General features: G+C 35.3%; 1 protein-coding gene across 1 annotated transcript in view; it reads left to right on the top strand.

The window, feature by feature from the left end:
• The window catches only part of LOC123265791 (calcium-activated potassium channel slowpoke), a 400,630-nt gene that overhangs the window by 359,371 nt on the left and 16,845 nt on the right, over positions 1-24,414 (top strand). Inside the window, 1 exon segment of the mRNA XM_044729712.1 lies at positions 6,162-6,255. Coding sequence (XP_044585647.1) covers positions 6,162-6,255 — 94 coding nt within the window.

The raw sequence follows: 24,414 nt of genomic DNA, 5'->3' as shown, positions 1-24,414 counted from the left end.
GTAAATATCACAATTCGTAAACTTATAAATAATATTCGTATTATGTAAGAAATATCATCGTTTCAAACTTCGCTTAATTAACAAGTAGTGCCACCTACAGGCTACAATCATCAAGACGTTTGTAGTGTCTGTACATTGCTCGAACAGAATTACTCAGATCTTGATCAGCTGACTTTTCCGAAGAAAGAAAAATCAAACAATTCTAGCTCTTTTAAGTATTGACTCTAGTTACTAAATGCAATTGAATTAGAAGAAAATATATTTAGAAAAATACATATGGAAAGTTATTTACTAATTAATTCTAGGGATTTTATATTAAAGAAAAATTTTAACATTATTTGTTATTAAAAAAATTTTCAATTTAAAGTTTGTATTTTTCCCGCGAAAATGAAATGTTTATAAAGTTTCAATATAAATCATTTAACGTATCACTTTTCGTACAATATCTATCAGCATTGATAAAATTTTATATCAATAAGCCGCGAACATTCTTTAGCTTAGATTGATAAACTAAATGATCAGTTGTAAGCTTTTAATTTCACATATATTTTGAAAAATTTTTTCAATTTTTGTAGTTGTGATGGTTGTAAATTTAAATTTAATACTTTAATACTTAATAATTTAAAAACAATATCAATGATAATAATAATAATAAATCGTATTATCAATTTATTTTTACCATTATAAATATTTTTAGTATTATCCATATTGTCATTGTTAATATTGTCGTTATTATAATTATTATTATTTTCATTATTATTTAGTGTCAATATCATATTGTTGTTAGTAAATATCACAATTCGTAAACTTACAAATAATATTCGTATTATGTAAGAAATATCATCGTTTCAAACTTCGCTTAATTAACAAGTAGTGCCACCTACAGGCTACAATCATCAAGACATTTGTAGTGTCTGTACATTGCTCGAACAGAATTACTCAGATCTTGATCAGCTGACTTTTCCGAAGAAAGAAAAATCAAACAATTCTAGCTCTTTTAAGTATTGACTCTAGGTAATAAATGCAATTGAATTAAGGGGGGAAATACGTGTAGAAGGCCGTTTTCATGCTGATTTTCATTAATTTTTTTAAGGTATAAGAAATTAATTTTATTTATTGAAACTATCAGGTTATTTTATACATATATTTATGAGTATTTTTTCGTATTAAACAATAATATAAGTTAACAAATAGCGGAGATATCAGCTGATACACATCGTAGGTTGTCATCCGATTTAGCAATCTGTGTGCAGTATGGAAGCCACAATTTTTATTTGAAATCAATGGCACAGAAAAATTACTTCATTTATATGTGTATCTTCCATATGAACCTCAATTCCACAAAAAAAAAAGTAAAAATTTCCATTTTTTACAGGGCTGTAAAATTAAGTCGTGATTTTTTATCACTTTTTCATACATTGTCTATTAAAAAAAAATAGTTTAAATAAAAATATCGCTTTCGATTGAGGTTCATATTCAAGGTAATTGTATAAAGAAAATTATAAGCCATATCGCAAGATGATTGGTTTAAAACTCTTTGAGCTAGACTGCACACAGTTTTGAAAAAACTTGTTTCGAGAAAAACGCGTTTGAAAAAAAAGTGACAGAAAAAGTTAATGTAAAATAGTATTAAAGTAATTAATAAATCGCTTATAACTTTTGAATGAATGGAAATTTTGACTTTAAATTTTCAATCTATATTTTTGAATAGTTTAACAAGCGATTTATAAAAAAAAAAAAAAATTGAATCGTTTTAAGCCTGTACACGTATTTTCCCCCTTAAAAGAAAATATATTTAAAAAAATACATATGGAAAGTTATTTAATAATTAATTCTAAGGATTTTATATTAAAAAAAATTTTTAACATTATTTGTTATTAAAAAATTTTCAATTCAAAGTTTGTATTTTTCCCGCAAAAATTGAATGTTTATAAAGTTTCAATATAAATCAATAAAAGTATTACTTATCGTACAATATTTAGCAGCATCAATAAAATTTTATATAAATAAGCCGCAAATACTCTTTGGCTTAGATTAACAAACTAAATTATCAATTTAAACTTTAATTTTACATGAATTTTTACATTTTTTTGTAATTGGGATAATTATAAATTCAAATCTAATCCTCAATACTCAATAATTTAAAAATGATAATAATAATAATAATAATAATAATAATAATAATAATAAGTGCTCTTCGACAAGGCTACTCGTGACATTTATGTCATTGAGTTCTCGGCCCCGGCTGAATACAACATCTCAGCCAAAGAAGAGCACAAAAGACAGATATATCAGGATCTCCTGTTTGAAATTGGCAAACTTTACCCAGGTTACCGTGTCAAGCTCGTCGTCCTGATTGTTGGCGTCCTCGGAGGGATGAAACAGTCTTTTGTATCCTCACTTGCCAGAGTTCCAGCTTGCTCATCAAAAGCTGAATTCTTGGCGGTCAGGATGCAGAAGGCTGTCATACTAGGTTCCCTCCGTCTACTTAGGAAAATGACTTTGGCCTGCTGTGATCACTAACCGCCTTGTTGTGCGGAGTGGTCCAGCAGTAATGGATGGAGCTCAGGCTGGGCCCTCGGAGAATCGGACTCCGGGGACAACCCCCCTGAGCATTTAATAACATTTAATAACATAATAATAATAAATATCGTTGCTATTATATTTATCAATTTATTATTAACATTATAATTATTTCCATTTTTTAACTATTATTATTATTATTATTATTATTATTATTATTATTATTACTTCATTTATTCTGTAGTATGTGTAAGACTTCGTACATATGCCATTCTACAAGCGTGTATTAGGTATAAAATTTGAACTTCCCGGGATTTGTAACACTCCGTATATATACGGTGCTGTTTGTGTACGGAGTCGTATCGTTTGCTTGCTGTACCTTAGCCACATCGTTAGTTTATTATATAGAATTATATACAACAATACTTTCTCGCAGTGATCTCAAAGTTAATAAATAAAAGGATAACTACAAGCAATTTACCTTAGTTTATTAACATGTGTGTGAGCACCTTTAAGATTGGAGTTTACTTTTCTACGGTACTTACTTAAATCTCGCGTTGGCTGCATTTTTTACCGCAAACTATCCCCTTGAAGCTACAGTTTATGCAGATATAATTCCAGTGCGCCCTGGCGGCCGTAAATGTAAGCTGTCAATACTTTTTTTAACTGTAGTTGCGTATCTATAGGAGGATTACTACACATTTTTATTTTATCTAGTCTGTGGCGCTGACTTTTCTCCATCAAAAAAAAGTCAGGATCGAAAAATGTGAGCACGCTATAGTATATGCTGATAAAATTTAATAATTTCAAGTAAATAAATTGTTATAAGTGAATATAAATTAATTAATACGGTAAAATTAATTATGACCCACTGTTATAATATACAAATTAGTGAAAAAAAAGTACCGTATAATTAAATAAAATTATACAACCTTAAAAAAACCGTTCTGCTTACTGTAAACACATTTGGTAGTCTGGTGCTCCGTTTGCAACGGGATTTTTGAACGGAACTTGGCGCCAGATTCTACCGAATCTGTGGATTGACTAAAATTTGTTAATATATTGAGATTAAAATGTTACTTAATCGATTCTATCATTAATTCAAACTCCGTTAGTAAAAGAATATAAATAAAATGAGAATAATTTTTGATTCATCAATTTTTAGTATACTTCAGTTATACAAAATTATTTCAAGCTATTCTTTCGCAAGCTTATTTATGGCTATGATTGCTATTTTCGTGCTAAAAATGTGCTTTTGTTACTTAAAAATAAATCTGATATTTCACGTTAAGTTAACATGCTTTAAGAATTTTGAAAACTTTCGGACAAATATATTTTCTGGTAATTAATTAAAAATTATCATATTATGATATTGATTTGCAAAAACCAAAACTATAACCTTGTTAACTGATTATAAAATACCGCTTATATACGAAATATTTTATACCGAATCGACTGATCTAAAAACTTGAATATATTCCATTAGGTGAATTATTCTGTTAATCAGTAGTATCTGTTGAAAAATTCATCTCGATTTAAATCTATTTTACGTAATTGCGCTTATAGTGTGATATTTTACAAATTTTATTAGAATACATAAAATTTCAAAATTTAACACCTGATGAATACAGTTGAGTGAATTAATCAATCAGCCATTGATATGAGCCATATGAGCCATACATATAAGATCACACGGAAAAAAATTAATAGTAAATGCAACATGATGCAGTCTTGGTAAATAAACATGATGAAATGATGTTGCATCCACATGATTTGTCATGTTCCGTCTACATGACAATCATGTTGCGGTAGCATGAGAAAAATCATCTGGCAGCAACATGATTTTCGTGTAGCCTTAATAGCATAAAGTTAAGCTGCAACAACTAAATATTTATGCTTCAGAAAAATTATTTATTATCCAGCAAATAGATTTTTTTGGATTTATAATATTGTAGATGAAAATAATAGTAAATTATCAAATTAAATCATTTGTAATGATATTTTCGCTTAAGGGGTTAAGGGTAGTCAAGATTTTCAAAAAATCGATTTTTTTTGCATTCCCTTTAAGTGTAATATCTTAAGAATATTGTCTGAAAGTTTGAAGTGAATCCGACAAATACTTTTCGAGTTATTCGACAAATAAAGGACGCTCAGGCACTCCAGAACGCTCGAGAGCAGGTAGTGTAAAACTTTGAATGCGTTTTTCTCAAAACTATATTTTTTAAACTGGTGACCACTGTAACTCGAAAACCGCTCAGTAGATTTCAATGAAACTCATACAGTTTTTAGAAAACATAAAAATCTCGTGTCTGATCAAAGGATTTTTTTTTCTTCAAAAATTTTGATTTTTTATAAACAATTAACTGTTTATAAACAATTAACAAAAAAGCATCGATCAGGCACTAGATTATCTATTAATAAAACAATTTTTTTTTGTCTGATTGATTTTATATGAATCTTCAAGGATTTATGATGGCCACCGGAAAGACTTTTTTTTGAATTGGGTCAACACAAACAGTCATAACTTTTGACATAGTTAGTTTTTTTTCAAATTTTCGTGAAGTCAAGTCGCAACATTGAGTAATGATGCCAAACTATTACTTTTTGAAAAAATAAAATGATTTGCTAGCAAAACAAATTATTAAAAATTCTCATTTTTTCATGTCTGACTGACCCTAACCCCTTAAATTAATTATGTTATTTTTTTGACAATTTTTTTTTAGTCAAAAACATTAGTACGTAGTAAAAATTTTTTTTAATAGAAAAGAATAGAATTTTTTCAAAAAAAGCTCCGCGAGAAAATTTATTCAAGTGTGAACCAATCACTCAGCATTTCGACTGCGCATGCGCAAAAAGACAGCGATCTACTGTAACTTTGCGAAGTCAAACTGCATTTGATATACGAAAATAATAACAATTAATAATAATTTAATTACATTTATCACAAACCAAAGCTATTGGTGATAAGAACTGTATATAATTTGAATAAACAAAGATATCATTAACAAATTTTATAATTCAATAATTTACTCTTAGTTTCATCTGCAATATTATAAATCCTAAAAAACCTAGTTACTTTATAATAAATAATGTTTTTGAAGCATAAATATTTAGTTGTTGCAGCTTAATTTTATGCTATTAAGGCTGCATGAAAATCATGTTGCTGCCACATGATTGTCATGTGGCATCCACATGATAAATCATCTGGATGCCACATGATTGTCATGTGGCATCTACATTATAAATCATGTGAATGCCACATGATTTTCTTATGTTACGACAACATGATTTTCATGTAGCCGAAACATGACAAATCATGTGGATGCAACATGATTTCATCATGTTCATTTACCAAGACTGCATCATGTTGCATTTACTATTTATTTTTTTCCGTGCAAACACTGTATTTTTTGTTAATTTGGATTCATGGTTATGATTAAATTTGCAATAGTTCGTGAATTGTTTCATCCAATCAATATCATTCATATTTTCACCAAGTACATACTTGTGTTGTTACATTGTATTCAAATTTAAATCTTTGCTAAAAAAAAATATTTCGACTTCATATTTGCTCAGGTAAATATTTGTGATAATGTAATTAAAAAATAGATGTTGATAGCTTTTTATTGAAATTACAGGTTTCGAGATACGAGCTCGTCAGCTGATGCATCGTCAAAGCGTTACGTTATTACTAATCCACCCGATGATTTCACATTACTACCGACTGATCAGGTATGTTTATTTAGTAATTTCCGAGTTCCTACACTGATATAAAAGAACTAGTTGATTCGAGAAAAATATTCTCTTAAAAATTTCATTCTTGTTTTGACATACTTAGTTCTTCTCTTGATTCAAGAATTTTAATCTTTAATTAACCCTAGTCGAAATTCGAGTTCCATTTTAACCATAATTTTTTCCCATCTCAATTTTACGGTCAAAACGGACTTGGCGCTGTATTGATAACTCATTTAAACTGAGGCCTGGTTTCACCGTAAATCGTGGAGTTTTGTCCCATTCTACCACGATTACGGTCGAACCAGGCTTAAAATAATAATTATATCAAACATAATAATAACAATAAATAATAAATTAAATTTTAAAATTCGAAGGAGTCGGGTTCGAATCCAACTGAAATCCCACTTATTTATTTATTTTTAACTTTCCGCTAGGAAAATCGAAGATTTTCAAAAAATAGTTTCATAGAACACTATTTTTTAAACTTTCGAAGTGCAATAACTCTTGAATGAATTCACGAATAATACAAAAAAAATATTTTTTTACATAACGTCGACATTTCTTTTGGATTGTTTTTAATGAAATAAAATAATTTTCGATGTCTAAAAAACCACGTCGATCGTTGCCAAGAACGTGAAAATGGGTTGATTAGTTGATTGATCGATTCGAAAGTTCAAAAAATAGTGTTTTTTGAAACTTTTATCAAACTTTTGACTAGAAGAGCTCAAAAACCTCATAAGTGCAATTTTAAGCGCTTAAATATAGAATTAGCGGAAGTTACAGGCATGGCCTTTAGGGTCAACCGTTTTCCAGATTTATTTGTGATAAATGAGCGTTATGAGACGTGCACTTTTCTGATTTTCCAACCTTATCTTTTCTCTCCATGTAGAGTAATAAATTCATAATTCCGTGAAACTTTTTAAAAATTTAATTCATTCAACTCGGGTCATGATTTTCTTACAGTAAATGAAATAAAGAAGAAAAAAAATTGATACATGAGTAATATTTTTTTTTAGCTTTATGAAAATGTTAGCGCATCACAACCAATTTTATATATAAAAATAATTTTTAAGACAATAATAAATTAATCTGTATCAGTTTAATACTTGAATAATCGAAATTTTATACATTTAGAAGTTTACGTCAAAATAACTTTAGAACGGCTGTCTTTATGATAAAAGTGTAGAAGACCTTTTTTGTAGAACATTGAATTCTCTACAAGAATACGCTATGGACTTATTTATATGAGGTGCATATGTCGAGCTAGAAAAATAAACAAAAAAAAGAATTTTTTTTCCTATGTTATTTAAATGGGAAATGAAAAATTAGGGACAGACACCTCTAAATATTAATATTACGAGCTCCGCTTTGAACAGGCTTCTGTTCTCACCGTCATACAATTTTTTAGCCTGTTTTTTCGTTGAAAAAAAAAAGTCGCCTACAATTGACACACCCTAATGTACAGGTATGATCAGGCCTGAGCGTATTTAACGCTTGAGACATAAACAGGTATGATTAAGCCTGAGCGTATTTAACGCTTCAGACATGAAAAGGTACGAACAGGCATGAACATGTATGATCAGGGTTGAAAGTATTTAACGCTTCAGATATGAACAGGCATGGACAGGTATGATCAGGCCTGAGCGTATTTAACGCTTCAGGCATGAACAGACATGAACAAGCATGGACAGGTATGATCAGATCTTATTTCAGACCTGATGATACATGAACAAGAATAGTCAAGTCTGATCATTTTTTCCCAGGAAGTACTCCTGATTCGAACCTCAGAATCTTACTTACGGACGGTTTTACAACTTTGAGGATCAAAATAGAATTTCAGAATCCATGTTTGACTTTCAAAACCCTCAATATTCTTCAATAATTTTATGATTAAAAAATTTTAATGAATATGACACTATTGATTTTTAAATCCTCCCTGCTTTTTTTAAATAAAAAAATGCTTTTGTCTGATAAAATAAATTCAGAATAATCAAAGTGTAAAATTTTTAACTTCCTGCTAAGAAAATCGAAGATTTTCAAAAATCGGGAAGTTATTGTTTTCACCCCGTTTTACGAAAATTGAGTTTTCATCGAGTCTCGATGTTTCGAGGTCCTAGGAAGCTTTCCTGACTATTCCCGCGATGATGTCTGTATGTATGTATGTGTGTGTGTGTGTGTGTGTGTGTTTTTTTTTTTTTTTTTTTTTTTTTTAGAGGGGGGAATCCTATTTGCGGATTCCAGGCATAGCTGTTTCGTCTGGATATGTGGAGACTCGACGTAGCGTCATACTAAAACTCGACGCTAACGCCCCTACCCACTAAACCCTAACCCCCTTTTCTTCTTTCCTCTAATCCTTCATGGAAACCGCCGTCAAGCATTACTTCGTGAGAGGAGGATCTAGCTACTGCTCTTCCTTCTGGTGGCTAAGGTGTTAACTTCCTTCCTTCTATCTTCTGATATTTGCTCTTCTTCTTTCGGTGAAACGCAAGTCTGTGAGGACTTCTGTAGCAAACGTGTTGGTAGCGTTCCAGGCAGCTTCTGATGACAACATTGCTTCCACTAGTGAATCTGGTTGCATTCTCTGGTTGAGGATTCTCTCCAACTCTTCACGCTATGAATCGAAACGAGGACATACAAAGAAGACGTGCTCCGCATCTTCAGCAACTCCTGGGCAGGTCGGGCACTCCGAAGAATCATCGTGCTTAAAGCGGTGTAGATACTCTCGGAAACACCCCTGTCCCGACAACATCTGTGTAAGATAGTAATTGACCTTGCCATGATTCTGGTTAAGCCAAATGTCGATCCGAGGTATGAGGCGGTGCGTCCACCTACCCTTCTCTGCGGCATCCCATTGTAGTTGCCATCGGCCTATGCTGTTCTGCCGTTATTCAATTCTAAGTTCTTTAGGGCTCAGTGCAGTTGACCTTTTTCGTTGGTAAAGGGCCCGTCTTTTCTCTGCTAGTACTCGAAGAGGTAGGGTTCCGGCAATGACGCACACTGCTTATTCTGATATTGTGCGGAAGGCAACTCTCAGGGTGCTCTGTCTTTAAATTGGACCCGCTTTTCTCCATGATTCTTGCGCCTCTAATGCGTCAGCCCAAATGGATATTCCGTAAGTGAGCACTGATGTGACTACTGATGACAATAGTAGCCTCCTGCTCTGCATTGGGCCTTCGATGTTAGGCATTAGCCGTACGAGACTAGCCCTCACTATTGACGCTTTGGCACTGACGTGTTCCACCTGCTGCTTGAAGTTGAGTCGGGCACCCAGCATCACTCCCAGATAACAGATGAATGGTTGTGATGTGATTTCTTGTTCATCGACTCTCAACTTGATGGTTTCTACTATTTTTCTACTGGTGATGAGCACTGCCTCCAAACGTCGAGATCTGATGAAAACTCGATTTTTGCAAAACGGGGTGAAACCAATAACTTCCCAATTTTTTTTAATTTTAGATTTTCTTAGCGGGAAGTTGAAAAAGAAAAATTTTTTTTTTGTTCAAAATCGGTCAATCCGTTTAAGAGATATCATGAACGAAAGAAAACCGAAAAAAGTGTTTTTTCGGAATTTCTCTAAATTTTCTAGTTTCATCAATTTAAACTTAAAAATTCTTTATGAAGCTGAAAAAACTGCGTCAAATGCCGCCAACCGCGTAAAAATCGGTTGATTCATTCAAAAGTTATTGCGAATTGAAAATTCAACAACTATTGTTTTATAAAACTTCTAATAGACTTTTGAACTCGAAGAACTCAAAACTATAGTAAATCTATCTCTTTAAGCTTGGAGAGCTAAAAATAACACATAAATTGTATTTCTGAGCTCGGTGAGCTCAAAAACGTCATTAGTGCAATTTTAAGCACAAGTATGGAATTAGCGGGAAGTTGTAGGGATGGCCTTTATAAAAATATTTAAATTTCATTATCAGCCTAGGTATTCCATGAAATGACCACTTTGTGCCGGCATCTCGTGTTTAAAGTTAAGATACATAATCAGACGCATATAACAGATGAGCTTTTCATGTAATACTTATTATACATTTTGGCACGTTAAATAAAGAAAAAAAAATTAGTAACATTAAAAAAAAAGAAAAGAATAAAAGCAAATAAGGATTAATTTGTAAAAAAATATAACAAATATTATAGAAAACAACCTAACAAACGACCGTATACTTCAGTTTACTTAAAAAAGGTAAATATTATAGGGTCGTTCGTTAGGTTGTTTTTCATAACATTCGTTATATATGTATGTATGTGTGTGTGTAAGTGTGTGTGTGTGTGTGTGTGTTTTTTTTTCTTGTAAGGGGGGGAAATCCTTTTTACGGATTCTAGGCATAGCTGTTTGGCCTGGATATGTGGCGACTCGAGGCAGTGTCATACTAAAACTCGACGCTAGCGCCCCTACCCACTAAACCCTAAACCCCTTTTCCTCTTTCCCCTAATCCCTCATGGAAACTGCCGTCAGGCATTACTTCGTGAGGGGAGGATCTAGCTACTGCTCTTTCTTCTGGTGGATAAGGTGTTATTTTTTCCTCCTTCTAATTGGCGTCATTCGCTCTTCTTCTTTCTATTGCCCGCAGGTCTGAGAGGACTCCCGTGACAAACGTGTTTGTGGTGTTCCAGGCAGCCTCTGATGACAGCATTGCTTCTACTATTGTCTCTGGTTGGATTTTCCTCTTCAAGATATCCGCGTAAGATAAAAGTTGACCTCACCGTAATTCCGGTTTAGTCATACGTTGATCCTTGATATGAGACGATGCGTCCACCTACCCTTCACTGTGGCATCCCACTGTAGTTGCCATCGACTTATGCTCTTCTGCCGTTCTTCTGTTCTAAGCTCCTCAGCGCTTTGTGTGGTTGACTTCTTTCGTTGGTAAAGGACCCTTCTTCCCTCAGCTAAGACTCTGAGAGGCAAAGTTCCGGAAATGACACACACTGCTTCCATAGATATTGTGCGGAAGGCACCGCTACTCTTAAGGCACTCAGACGGTAGACTGGTCCAGCCTTTCTCCATGATTCTTGCTTCTCTAGTGCGTCCGCCCAGATAGATATTCCGTAAGTGAGCATTGATGTGACTACAGATGATAGCAGTAGTCTTCTGCTCTGCTTTGGGCCTCCGACGTTTGGCATCAGTCGTGCTAAGCTAGCTACCACTGCTGATGCTTTTGCACTCACGTGTTCGACTTGCTGCTTAAAGTTGAGTCGGGCATCAAGCATCACTCCCAGATATCGGATATATGGTTGTGATGTGATTTTTTGTTCTCCGACTTTCAGCGTTATGATCTCTATCACTTTTCTGCTGGTAATAAGCACAGCCTCAGTCTTCTGTTTAGCCAGTTGTAGATTCATTGAGTCCATCCACCGGTTAACTTTCTCAAAGGTGATACCGAACATGTGGTTTGTCTCATCTTGGTGTTTAGCAACAATTACGACAGCTACATCATCTGCATATGCAACAAGCTTGACACTTCTTGGAAGAGTCAGTCTCAGCAGGCCATCATACATGACATTCCACAGAAGTGGACCCAGAACGGAATTCTGGGGTACACCTCCGGTAATATCATACTCTTTTGGACCATTCTTCGTGTCATATCTCAGGATTCTGTCCATGAATTAGCTAGCCACTGTCCTACGTAGGTATCCTGGTACGTTTTTCTCTTCCAGGGCTTGCATAATGCAGTCCCAGTTGGCGAAGTTGAAGGCATTTTTGATGTCCAAAGTGGCCACCAGGCAGTACTTCTTCGCTCCACCCTTCCATCTGATCCCTTCGATTGCCTCCTTGGCCGTTGCAACAACCAAGTTGATTGCGTCCAGGGTTGATCGTCCTTTCCGAAAACCATACTGGTTATCTGCCAGGAGTGGATCGACAACTGCTTCTATTCTTTGGAGGATTATACACTCAAATATCTTACCTGCCGTGTCTAACATACAAAGTGGTCGATAAGATGACGGTTCTTCTGGTGGCTTTTTCCCTTTTGGAAGTAGTACTAGTCATTGCTGCTTCCACTTCCGAGGGAATATCCCTTTCTTGAGGCATGTGTCGTAGACGTCCAGGAACAATAATGGCACTGGTTTTATAGTTGTTTTTAAAGCAATATTGAGGACCCCGTCCAATCCCGGCGCTTTATTGTTCCTTACACGATTACAAGCCTCCATCAGTTCTTCCTCCGTGACAGATGAAATGCCATCCATTTCATTCTGCGCTAATAGGTAGTTAAACTCGCTTTGTTCGGGGAAAAACGCGTTTACGATCTTCTGTAGGAGTTAAGGACACGTGGGTGATGGCATTAGCTGGTTTTTAAGATGGGTCATGACCACCTTATACGGCTTACTCCACAGATCTCTGTCCACCTCGTTGATGAGCTCCTTCCAGCATTTTCTTTTGCTACCTTTGATGGCTTTGTTCAGGGATCGACGGGCTTTTTCGTACTCTGCGACCAGCGCTGCAGAGTTAGGTCGTCGGTAGCCACGCTGAGATATTCTTCTCTTCTGATGACACTCTTTACGAAGGGCAATGATGTGGTCGTTCCACCAGTGAACAGAAGGTCTTGTGTTCATGCAACGTCTACGAGACATACTGGCGTCACAAGCCTGGGTCACTCTTTTCATCAGGTCCTTGGTCTTCTCTTCTGCACAACCCGCGATAATCTGGTCACTATTGAGAGCTACTAACAATGCACTTGGGTCAAAAGTTTTTACCTTCCAACCAATGATGTTGTTGCTTTTTAGGTCTTCTCGGGCTCTGGACGTTTGATATTTCCCAGAGAATCGCGTTGTGGTCGCTGGATGTGTAGATATCCATCACCTTCCAGTTGATATTACCTCTGGTGAGGCTGCTACTGACGAAAGTGGGATCTACAATAGAACTTGCGTCTCCTTTGGTGTAGGTTGGTGTATCACCACTGTTGAGCAGTACTACATCTAATGTAGAAAAGGCTTCTAGTAGTTCCTTTCCTCGCGCGTTTGTATGCTTGCTGCCCCAGTCTACTGCCCAGGCGTTGAAGTCCCCAGCTATTGCTACTGGGTAGTAATGCTTCGCGTCCTCGGTAAGTCGATCGAGAAATACGGTGAATTCAACAGTAGAAAGGCTAGGTGGTGCGTAACAGCTATAGAGACGGATGCCCTCTACTGATACTGCTACAAAGCCGGCATTGCTGTTGTCGACTGCATTTTGGAAAGGGAGCTTGCCACATGACCAGATGACAGCTTTGGATGTGCTGTCAGATTCCCAGGGTTGGGTACTAAGGTGTTTATATGGCTCTGCTATCAGTACCAAATCAAGCTCTAGTTCTCGCACGGATTGCATGAGCAGGTCATGCGCTGCCTCACAATGGTTGAGATTGAGCTGCAGTATCTTCATGTTTGTTTGTTCGACAACTTCTGGAGTGCCTCCTGAAATAACGGGCACTTATAAGTACCGGCATGGTGGGCAACATTCTCTGCACTTTCAATCTCAGCACATAATGCACATTTGGCTGGATTTTTACAATCAGCAATCTTGTGCCCTTCTTGTCCGCACCTGATGCAAAGCTTCGACCGGTCCACCTTGCTTCTGCACTGGGATCCATGATGTCCGAAATGCCAGCATTTGAAGCATTGAATAGGTCTCTTCGTTGCCCTTATTCGGCAATTAACCCAACCAATCCGGATTTTGCTACTTCCATCCAGTAGTTTCTGTGCTGTTGCTGCTGGTAGAATTACTGTGGCAATTTGAGTACCTCTATAGGCCTTACGGATCTTGATTGCCTCTAGTGGTATCTCACAGCCATCTCCAGCTTCCTTTTGTAGGGCACCCTGGATGTCGTCCTTCGTTGTGTCATCATCGACGTCTCGGATCTCAATTACCTCCTGTGGTCCTTTGCAGATTACTTTTGCGTCTTTTTTCAGAATGTCTGCAATGGTCTTTCTCAATGTTTGGCCTTTGTCGGTGTTCTTCCTCGAAAGAATTATCAGCATATCTCCAGCATTGGTCTTATGGATCTTCTCTACCGTACTACGGACCTGATCATCAGGGACGTCCTGTTTTATTCGGCGCAGGATCTCGGCGTACTTTGCTTTCTCTGTCAGCCGGATGATGAGGGCATCCGGTCTGATCCATTTCCGCGGTTTCTTTCGCTTGGGTTCAGATCGGGGCTCCTTTGTCATCTGTTTTGGGAGCACTTCTTTCTTCTGTTGCTTGAGCTCTTTCTTGGACTGAAATTTTTGCCAAACCGACGCTTTTTCCTGTTCGTCACTTCGTACTGCCGCTCCTTGCGGAGGGCTTTTCTTCAAATCCTTTTTCTCCACGACTTGGCTGATTGCTGGGTCAGGAGAAGGTCGATCTTTTCTCTTACCTGACTTGCTGCTGGCTTTACTTTTGTCTTCCGCGACTGATTCACCGTCACCTTCGGCTCCGGTGTCCATTGCTTCGTCAGTCACGACGACAGCCTGAAAGGCTTTCTCCGGTGTAGCATGGGAAATGCTCTGCAATGATGAGCACCACTCCTCGTCCAGCTTCTCAAACCTTTGATGGGCGTTAGCTACACCAGTCATCTTGGCCTTTATCTCTTTGTGAATGTTGATCTTTGGTTGGACGAAATCAGTCAACTCACTGATCAGCTTTTCAAGGCGTTTGAGCGCTTGCGAACGCTTCATTTCAGCGCTTGCGTCAATCGCTGCTTGTTGGGCATGTAGCCCGTTTCCACTCTTGTTTGTTTCCTGTAAATTACTCATACTTTTTTGATTTACCAGCGCATCGTACGGAGTGGAGCAGGTTGTCATAACTAGGAACGGGTGTACCCTCGGAGATAGTACTCCTACCCCAGTTCTCTGAGGCCTAGTCGACACTTAGCCAGTCCCGGAATACACGGACGGACTAGACTCGCTCGGAGCGGTGAAGATTCCGATCTCTAGCACTCACTGCGTACTTCCTGATCAAGGCCCGAGGTGGCTGGCTCCTGATCTACTGCTGAAACTTACACCTTGGCAGAGCAAGCTCACATCAGCCGTGGCTTGCGTCATCGAAAAGAACGATACAGGTTCCGGACACTCCCAGTGGGTTACAACAGAGAACGATTTTCTTCTTGCTAGGTCAGTTAGTGTGACCAGCCCATTAAGGGGAGTTTTGTCCACGGGAGCGTATTTTATTTAGCTCCTACCCTCTGTACCTTGTCAACTAAGAGACTCAGTGTTCATTAAATCAGTTGCACCTCGATTTGGCGAATTCATACCGAAATGACTGAGTGGTAAGTTGGCAATGATAATGCAAAGATCCTCAATAGCAATCAATGCTTCATTGTACATATCGTCGCTGAATGTTATCGCTAGATCGTTACACCGTGTACGATGTTGATGCAATATATCATCAGTCATTGAATCTTTGTGATTATCCCACAATATCCCTGCTCGGGCTGGAAAACATGTAGTCAACACTATAGCGAATAGTAGACGAATTTATTTCTGTACAGTTCAATGCTGCTTCAGCAAGCATACATTCTCACTGATTGTGATCTTCTAGCAAGCCGAGTGCAAGGCATGCATCTTTATACGTTGTATACTGCTGCTCATTCACTTTACGTATATCTTGAAATCACAATGGGCAAGTAACATTAACCAACAATAGTCCAAGATAAAAGCACTCTGTCTGTCTTGGATTCACTGTAAATACTCGCCCCAAGGCGTTTGATTTGAATAAATTGGGGCATGCATCAACTGGTGAGCCTTGCTTGCGGGGTATCCATTGTTTTGTTTGAGCCCATGTGAAATAGCGTGGTACTTGTGAATAGAGTAAAGTACGTGCAAAGGCACCAAAATCATCCGCACGATTACACAATTCAAAAAATTCAGTGAGTGTAGTTTTTGGTGGATTTATAGCACGATCAATCGCTGTCTCAATCGTGAAATATACACGCTGACTATTTTCAAGATCAACGGCTAACTGAACAACTGCTGGATCCCGTTCATGAATTGGAAAACCAAAGATACGCCAAACAGCTTCATTGGAGCTGATGTACCGACCTATTTGGTAGAGCGTTATTTCATCGTTTTTATTTCCTGCAGGAGCATTCACATTGGTATTTTCCACTCTAAACACCGCCATGTCACTGCCTTTATGGACATACTTGCAAATGTATTTGATGCTCTTCACAGAACTGCAGAACTCAACATTAATATGAGCATTGTATGTTTTGCTCAGCAGGGGCGAATATGGCACGACCCAACGATTGTCAATATCAATGTCTGTGTTGCTGATGTTTTTAATAAATGATTGTCCGCCATTATCTGGATTCCTTCGACGATATATTGGATATCCGTCAACATTTGTGATTGTATCGTTAGTGAAATCTTTAGGGAAATTTTTTGTACATTTTCCATCTGACATGCAAGGCGATGAACGATTTAAAGTACCGCATGGGCCATGAATCATGTTTGCTGTAACAATATCAAACAGCAATTGATCAGTAGACGGATCGGGAATGTCTGCAGAAATTATATTATCTATTTCTTCAGGACGTATTTTGTCGATTAACCAAACCAAAATGTGGGCATGAGATAATCCTCGCTTTTGCCACTCAACCGAATACAGCCAGCAATGTGTGGGACCGAATACATGTGATTTAGTAATAAAATTTATTAATGACTTCAGCTTTTGTCTAAACACACGTGCTGTAATGTCATGACGATGTATTGCATTTTGGCCAGGCAACAGCAAAGATGTAATCTCTGGCCATTTTGGATTACATGTGAACGTGATAAATAAACACGGTCGCCCATATTCGCGCACGAAAGTCAGCAATTTATTTTTATATATATAGAAGAAAAAGATAGTATAACTCTGCAACCTTGAGGCTCAAGCGTAACTATAGCGATTCCGATACAAAATTGACAATTTTTTTTTTTTTAGCTGAATTTTCGAGCTATCAATTTAAACTTGAAGGTTCTCTATGAAGCTTAAAAACTGCGTCGAATGCCACCAACCGCGTGAAAATCGGTTCATTCATTCAAAAGTTATTGCGATTTGAAAATTCAAAAAATAGTGTTTTATCAAACTTTTGAGCTCGAAGAGCACAAAATCATACAAAAGTTCTTTTTTTTGAGCTCGAATAGCTTAAAATAATATACAAATTGTAATTATGAACTTGAAGACCTCAAAAAAGTCATAAGTGAAATTTTAAACGTTTAAGTATAGAATTGGCGGGAAATTGCAGGGATGACCTTCAGGCTAAACCGTTTTTCTAATTTTTTTTTATAAACCATCTTTGAACCATAACGTACAAAACAAAAAAAAAATTATCAAAATCGATCAAACCATACTTGAGTTTTAGCGATACTAACGCGCAACAATTCATTTTCATAACTATAGATATAGATTTTATATGGTGGTTGAGTATTCTTAAATTTTCTAATTTTCCGCGCAATTTTTTTAATTTTTCCTTTCATAAGAACCTTCTTCTGACAATAACAAACACATCAAAAAAAGAATTAGTGAAATCGGTCCAGCCGTTCACGCGTGATGGTGTGACCAAGGGAAATAGGGATTCATTTTTATATATAGACTAGCGGACCCGGCAAACGTTTTTTTGCCATATAAATAATTTCCTAGTAATTTCTAGTGTAGACAAAAAATAGCTTACTTATTGTAAGTATGTATGTTAGAATGTGTATATTGTATGTATGTAAGAATGTGGTATATGCGTGAAATAAGCATGGAGCACTGTGAACGATGAGGGAATATGAAAATAACAAAAGGCAAACATTCTTTTTAAGTTATTATAATTTATTTCTTAAAATTATATATCATTAATTAAACAATTACGACAGTAACACTATTAAACAATATCAATCTCTTAATGTTATAGCGTGAGCAATATTTTTTGTTAGTCCATCTTTAGCTAACACAAACAAACTGGATGGTTCACCCACTCGAGAGCATGCCACGTATAATTGTCCGTGTGAAAAACATGGTGTTCTCAAATCTAATCCACAAACAGACATCGTTTGATCTTGGGATTTGTTGATAGTCATTGCAAATGCCAATCTAATCGGAAACTGAATACGTTTGAATTGAATTGACATATCTGTAGGTATAATAGGAATCCGTGGTATGAGTATATTTTCACCTCTGAACTTGCCATTTAAAATCCTGGCTTCGATCACGTTTTTCATTAATTTTTGAATGACTAATCGCGTACCGTTGCACAGCCGGGGCGGGTTCAAATTACGAAGCAAGATAATTGGAGATCCAACCTTTAATTGTAAATTATGCGGTGGCATGCCTGGCAAATCCAGTGAGTTCAAAAACTCTGTGGGAAAATTTACTGCTTCGCTGTCGTCGCAAACTGTATCAATAGATTTATATGATACTAAGTTCCCTGGCAACAACATTTGTATCTTCAGATTTAAATTGTCAACGTCTACATTTTTTGCCGCTAAAATCGCTCTTTCTGCAAGCCATTCATGATTTATGTACTATGTGTGTACATCGGGAAATATTTGTTCAATGAGAGTATCTTGCGAATCAGCGATTGTGCAGAAATCGGTCGGTAATTTTACGTATTCAGTTTCACCTATAGCAACTTTTTGATCACCGATATCTAAGAGTTGTTTTGAAAATGTTTCAGCGGATGGATCTTGAAGCATTTGAATGCGCATATTTATTTTTAGCTGTAATTTTTCAACATTACGCTACAATGGAGATGATTTTAAGCAAGCGTTGATCTCATCAGCGTATGTTGAACGTGGAATGACTGGAAGTGTTTGTCTGAAATCACCTGAAAGGACCAACAGAGTTCCGCCAAATAGTTTGTCACTGTTTTTAATATCTTTCAATGTCCTGTTCAACGCCTCAAGTGAATGTTTGTGTGCCATAGTACATTCATCCCAAATAATAATTTTACACCGTTTCAGCACAGTGGCCATGGACGATTGTTTCTTAATGTTGCATACTGCGTCAGGGTTATTCTGAATATTTAGTGGCAGCTTAAATACTGAATGAGCTGTTCTACCTCCATCCAATAAAGTTGCTGCAATGCCCGATGATGCAACGGCCAATGCGATGCCATTATTTTAATGTATTTCAGCAAGAATTAGCGAAATAACGAATGTTTTGCCAGTTCCACCCGGTGCATCCAAAAAGAAGAACCCACCTTGTCCAGCTGAAACTGCGAGCATAATGCGATCATAAATGGTTCTTTGTTCCTCATTCATTAGTGGGACATTGCGGGCAACAATCGCTGCTATTTCTACAGTACTGTACTGCAGTTCACGATTCATTTCAGTATTCATTAAATCAGATGCAGTTCGATTTGGCGAATTCATACCGAAATTACTAAGTGGTAAGTTGGCAATGACAATGCAAAGATCCTCAATAGCAATCAATGCTTCATTGTACATTTCGTCGCTGAATATTATGGTTAGATCGTGGCACCGTATACGATGTTGATGCAATATATCATCAGTCATTGAATCTTTGTGATTTTCCCATAATATCTGTGCTCGGGCTGGGAAACATGTAGTCAACACTATAGCGAATAGTAGACGAATTTGTATTGCTGTACAGTTTAATGCAGCTTCAGCAAGCATGCATTCCCACTGGTTGTCGTCTTCCAGCAAGCCGAGTGCAAGGCATGCATCTTTATACGTTGGATATTGTTGCCCATTCACTTTACGTATATCTTGAAATGATAATGGGCCAGTATTTTGTTGCTAGATTTGTTCTTCTGTTCTTTCGGATCTGCTATTTCGCAAGTTTCGAGCTTTACTTGTACTGCGGCTCAAATCAGCCCCTTTGCGTTTTCTTGGCATTGCTCACTGTACAAAACATACATAAATAGAATTAATGAAATTATTTAATGATGAAAAATGTTAAAAGTATAATTAGGGCCAGGATTTTTGCCGCAGTTTTGAAATGATTAGTTTTAATTTATGAAATTATAACAAAAATATAAGTTTTATGGAAAAATTTTTCAAACAAAAGTAAAAAATTAAATTTTATGAAAACATTGTCTCTTATAATTTTTTCATACAACCAATATTTCCATTGACATTTCAAAATAAAGATTCATAATGATTGATTTTTTTGAAACTATGAAAATCGTAATTGTTCAATTACATTTTTTTAATAAAATTAAGTTAAAATTACATTTTCATAAGATCAACAACATTTTCGATATAAATAAAAAAAAGTATACTTACAACACAAAATCCGTTGTTATTGGAAGCTCGTGTCACGTGTTGAGTACTTTTGAGGTTATAAAATCACTTGATTAACTAATCGTGCAAAATACACTCAAAATTGATAATTTAATTATTATTGATAAAATAGGAATGATTAAAAGTTAATATGAGAGTTACACTGAGATAGCAAAATAATAATTGTCAACGTTACTACTACACTTGATGCATAAACAATAATGATGGCCGACAACTGTGTAGGGAGTGAGAAAGAAAGGAGACCGGCTTCGTTCTCATCCCTACTCCATGCTGTTTACTGGGTCAGAAGTGATACCTGTAGACATCTGGCGGGGATAACTAATTAAATGACGATTGATCAGTTTTCGACCGGAGAGAAAAAATGATTAAATTACTAAAATGGCTATTAAAAAATAAGGGTTGATCGTATAAGGGTGAAAATTGAGGATTGTATGTATTTTTGTATGTTGTATCATAAAAAAATAGAAATTAAAAATTTTGTCTAAAAAATAAAAAAAAAAATTTAGGGGTGGACTACCCCTAACATTTAGGGGGATGAAAAATAGATGTTGGCCTATTCTCATAGATACCGGATAAGCACAAAAAATTTCATCAAAATCGGTCAAGCCGTTTCGGAGGAGTATGGCAACGAAAACTGTGACACGAGAATTTTATATATTAGATATATAATATATATTATATATTAGGGTGGTCGTTAAAAATTAAATTCTTTCAGACGCCCAAAAAAATCCTTCCTTTTGACGAAAAACTACGGGAAAAATTTTGCTTTTTGATTTTTAACAAAAATAACACGTGCCGGCGGCCAATTTAAGTTCATTTTTCGAAAAAATTATAGTTTTTTGGAATATTTGTTTCATTATTTAAATTTTGATAAAAAATCATGAAAATATACTTATAGGAAATCAAATTCTCTACAAAAGGGTTTCTTTTGTTTTTAGATGAAGTTCATATCCATCGAGATAATCTCATTGGTAAACTTATTAACTTTATTAAATCATTTATTTTAGCACTAAAAACTTTATTTTTCTTGAAATATGAACACTTCTATTAAAATATCTTGAATTATATATATATATTTTTGATATTTTGACATAAGTAAATGATTTTTAATTGAATGATTTTCAAATAAAATCTCTGTCGGTAAGTTATCTACAATGAATTTATAATCGATATCGATATTTTCCTAAATTATCGACACTTCTAAAATTCTATTGAATGGTAGACATTGCCCAAGCATGTTTGGTTTAATTTGTTTAATATGTTATTACTATACTCTTTATATATTGACTTTAATGTTTTCACATGTCACTCATTTCTGTGCTCCAAGTTTAGTTTTTTATTTGTATTGAGACATTGAAATATTTGATTGTATCGATCGCAAGAGAAACAGTGCCAAATGTAATTGCTACAGTGTAAGATTCATTTGCATTTGTGAGGTTATACATGAAAGTAAAGCCCAAGAATTTAATCAGAATCCACTGATACTCTGTTACGAAAATTAATTATCAAATTTTAATATTTTTTTCTGTGAAATAAGTATTATTCATCTTTCTTTAAAATTAACATGGCAATGCAAGACGAAAAAAAAAATATATTTTTAATGGGGGATACTCATTCTCAGATCGATGGAAATCAATTACCATCCAATTTACAAGTTCTACAATTTTTATTTCATAATCTTCGAGTATTAAACCACAATTTACGTGATAGTAAATATTTAGTTTATGATGAATTGATAACTTTTTGGCAAAAAGTGAAAATACCAACTCAGCAAAAATGTCGATGTATTGCAAAAATTGAACAATTATATAATGATTGGCGCAGTTTGCAAAAAAGTTCTTCAGTAAAAGGAATCACCCAAAAAAATAAAGAGGAAGCTTTTTCATCATCTCTTAAAAACTTATTCGACATTGTGCATAATGATGCTTTAAATATGATCGATGTTGAGATTAAAAATTTTTTATTAAATCAACGTAAGCCTTGTCGTGTTAGATACATCGATGAGGTTAAAGATCCAATTTCCGGTAAATATTGAAACAATTTCTGTATTCTATGGTTTATATTTTGAAATTATAACTTTTTTTTTTCATTTTTTTTAGAAAGTTCTGAACCTGGTTCACAAATTGAGTCATCAGAAACAAACTCTTTCAGTCAACGAAGCCTTCAGAGAGATCCTAGTTTTGTATTGGAATTAAATGAATCAACATCATCGAAAAAACTTCGAGGAACAATCGATATTTTTACTCTAAAACTATGCACAATGTTGGATAAATGTAAAATCAGCGATCGGAATGCGACGGGTTTATTGATTAGTTTTCTTGAAGCTGTTGGGATGGATGCTAGCCAATACATTGTTAATAGAACTTCAATAAAATAGAAGCGTGAAAAGTTTCGAGAGGACAGAGCCGCGGAAATTCAACATAGATTTAAAAATACAGAACTCAGTAGATTAATTATCCACTGGGACGGTAAACATTTACCTGACATCACTGGTAGAAACTTCATAGAGCGTCTTCCCATTATAATTTCTGCAGAAAAAGAAACTAAAATACTATCGATACCCAAACTCGGAAATTCCACCGGTCGCGCAATGGCTGATGCAGTTTTTGATGCTCTGCAAGAATACGGGATTAGTGAATTCGTAGTTGGTTTGTGCTGTGATACTACAGCTTCAAATACAGGACAATTTAACGGTGCAGCAGTGTTGATTGAACAAGCATTGGAACGAGATCTTCTTCTATTACCATGTCGACACCATATATTGGAAGTTGTACTGAAAGCTGTATTCGATTGTCAAATTTTCAGTTCTTCTGGACCGAATGTGCCTTTATTTGTAAGGTTCAGGAAAAAATGGGATGCATTGGACCTTACAAAATTTGAATCTGGAATAAACGATCCGATAATCTATAATATTCTCGAAAATGATATTCTCGACATCCGTGAATTTGCAGAAACACAATTGACTTTGAATCACGACAGAGACGATTATTTAGAATTATTAAAGTTGACATTGATATTCATTGGAGTAGTACCCGATAATGTTGTGTTTCGTGTTCCTGGAGCTATGCATCAAGCAAGGTGGATGGCCAAGGCAATTTACTCTCTCAAAATTTTTCTTTTGCGATTTACGTTTAAGCTGACTTCGAATGAACAAAAAAGTCTTGGTATGATTTGTGTTTTTATTGTAAAAATATATGTGAAGATATGGTTTATGGCATCATCATCAATCAAAGCTCCCAATTGTGATTTTCAATTGATACAATCGATTTCCAACTTCCAATCAATTGACAAAAAACTATCATCTGCTGCTTTGAAAAAAATTTTGAATCATTTATGGTATCTCACTCCAGAAAACTGTTTAATGGCACTATTCGATGACAGTGTTGATGAAGAAACGAAAAAAAAAATGGTTCAAAAATTATTCGATAATAACGATTATGATTCTTCAGATGACAGTCAAATCTGTAATTCAAAAAAAATAGTAATAGCTGAAAAAGATGTACCAAAATTATTCGACCATGGATTAGAACAGTTCGTTGCTCATTCATCAATTAATTTCTTTCTTAAACTGGGTTTGGATATTAGTTGGCTGAAAAATGATTGTGAAATCTGGCAAAAAAATATAAATTATCAGATCTGTTTGAACTCTGTAAATAATTTATCTGTTGTGAACGATGTTGCTGAACGCGGTGTGAAATTAATGCAAGAATACAATGATTTGTTTACGAAAGATGAAAATCAGAAGCAGTTTGTGATTCAAATTTTGGATGATTACAGAGCTCGAAACATAAAAAATACAAAAGAAAGCTTACTTAAACCTTGGAATTAATAAATCAGTCTATAAGATGTAAATTTGAACTTTTTTTTTTGAAAATGGATAGATAATATCGAATATAACTTGGTTGTCATTAACTTAATCTCTATAAATGAATGATTGTATATAAAATTTACTAAATTGTTCATATTTCA

The sequence above is a fragment of the Cotesia glomerata genome, linkage group LG5 (genome assembly GCF_020080835.1).
Source record: "Cotesia glomerata isolate CgM1 linkage group LG5, MPM_Cglom_v2.3, whole genome shotgun sequence".
In the NCBI taxonomy this organism is placed as follows: Eukaryota; Metazoa; Arthropoda; class Insecta; order Hymenoptera; family Braconidae; genus Cotesia; species Cotesia glomerata.
This window is presented reverse-complemented; position numbering and strand designations above follow the sequence as displayed.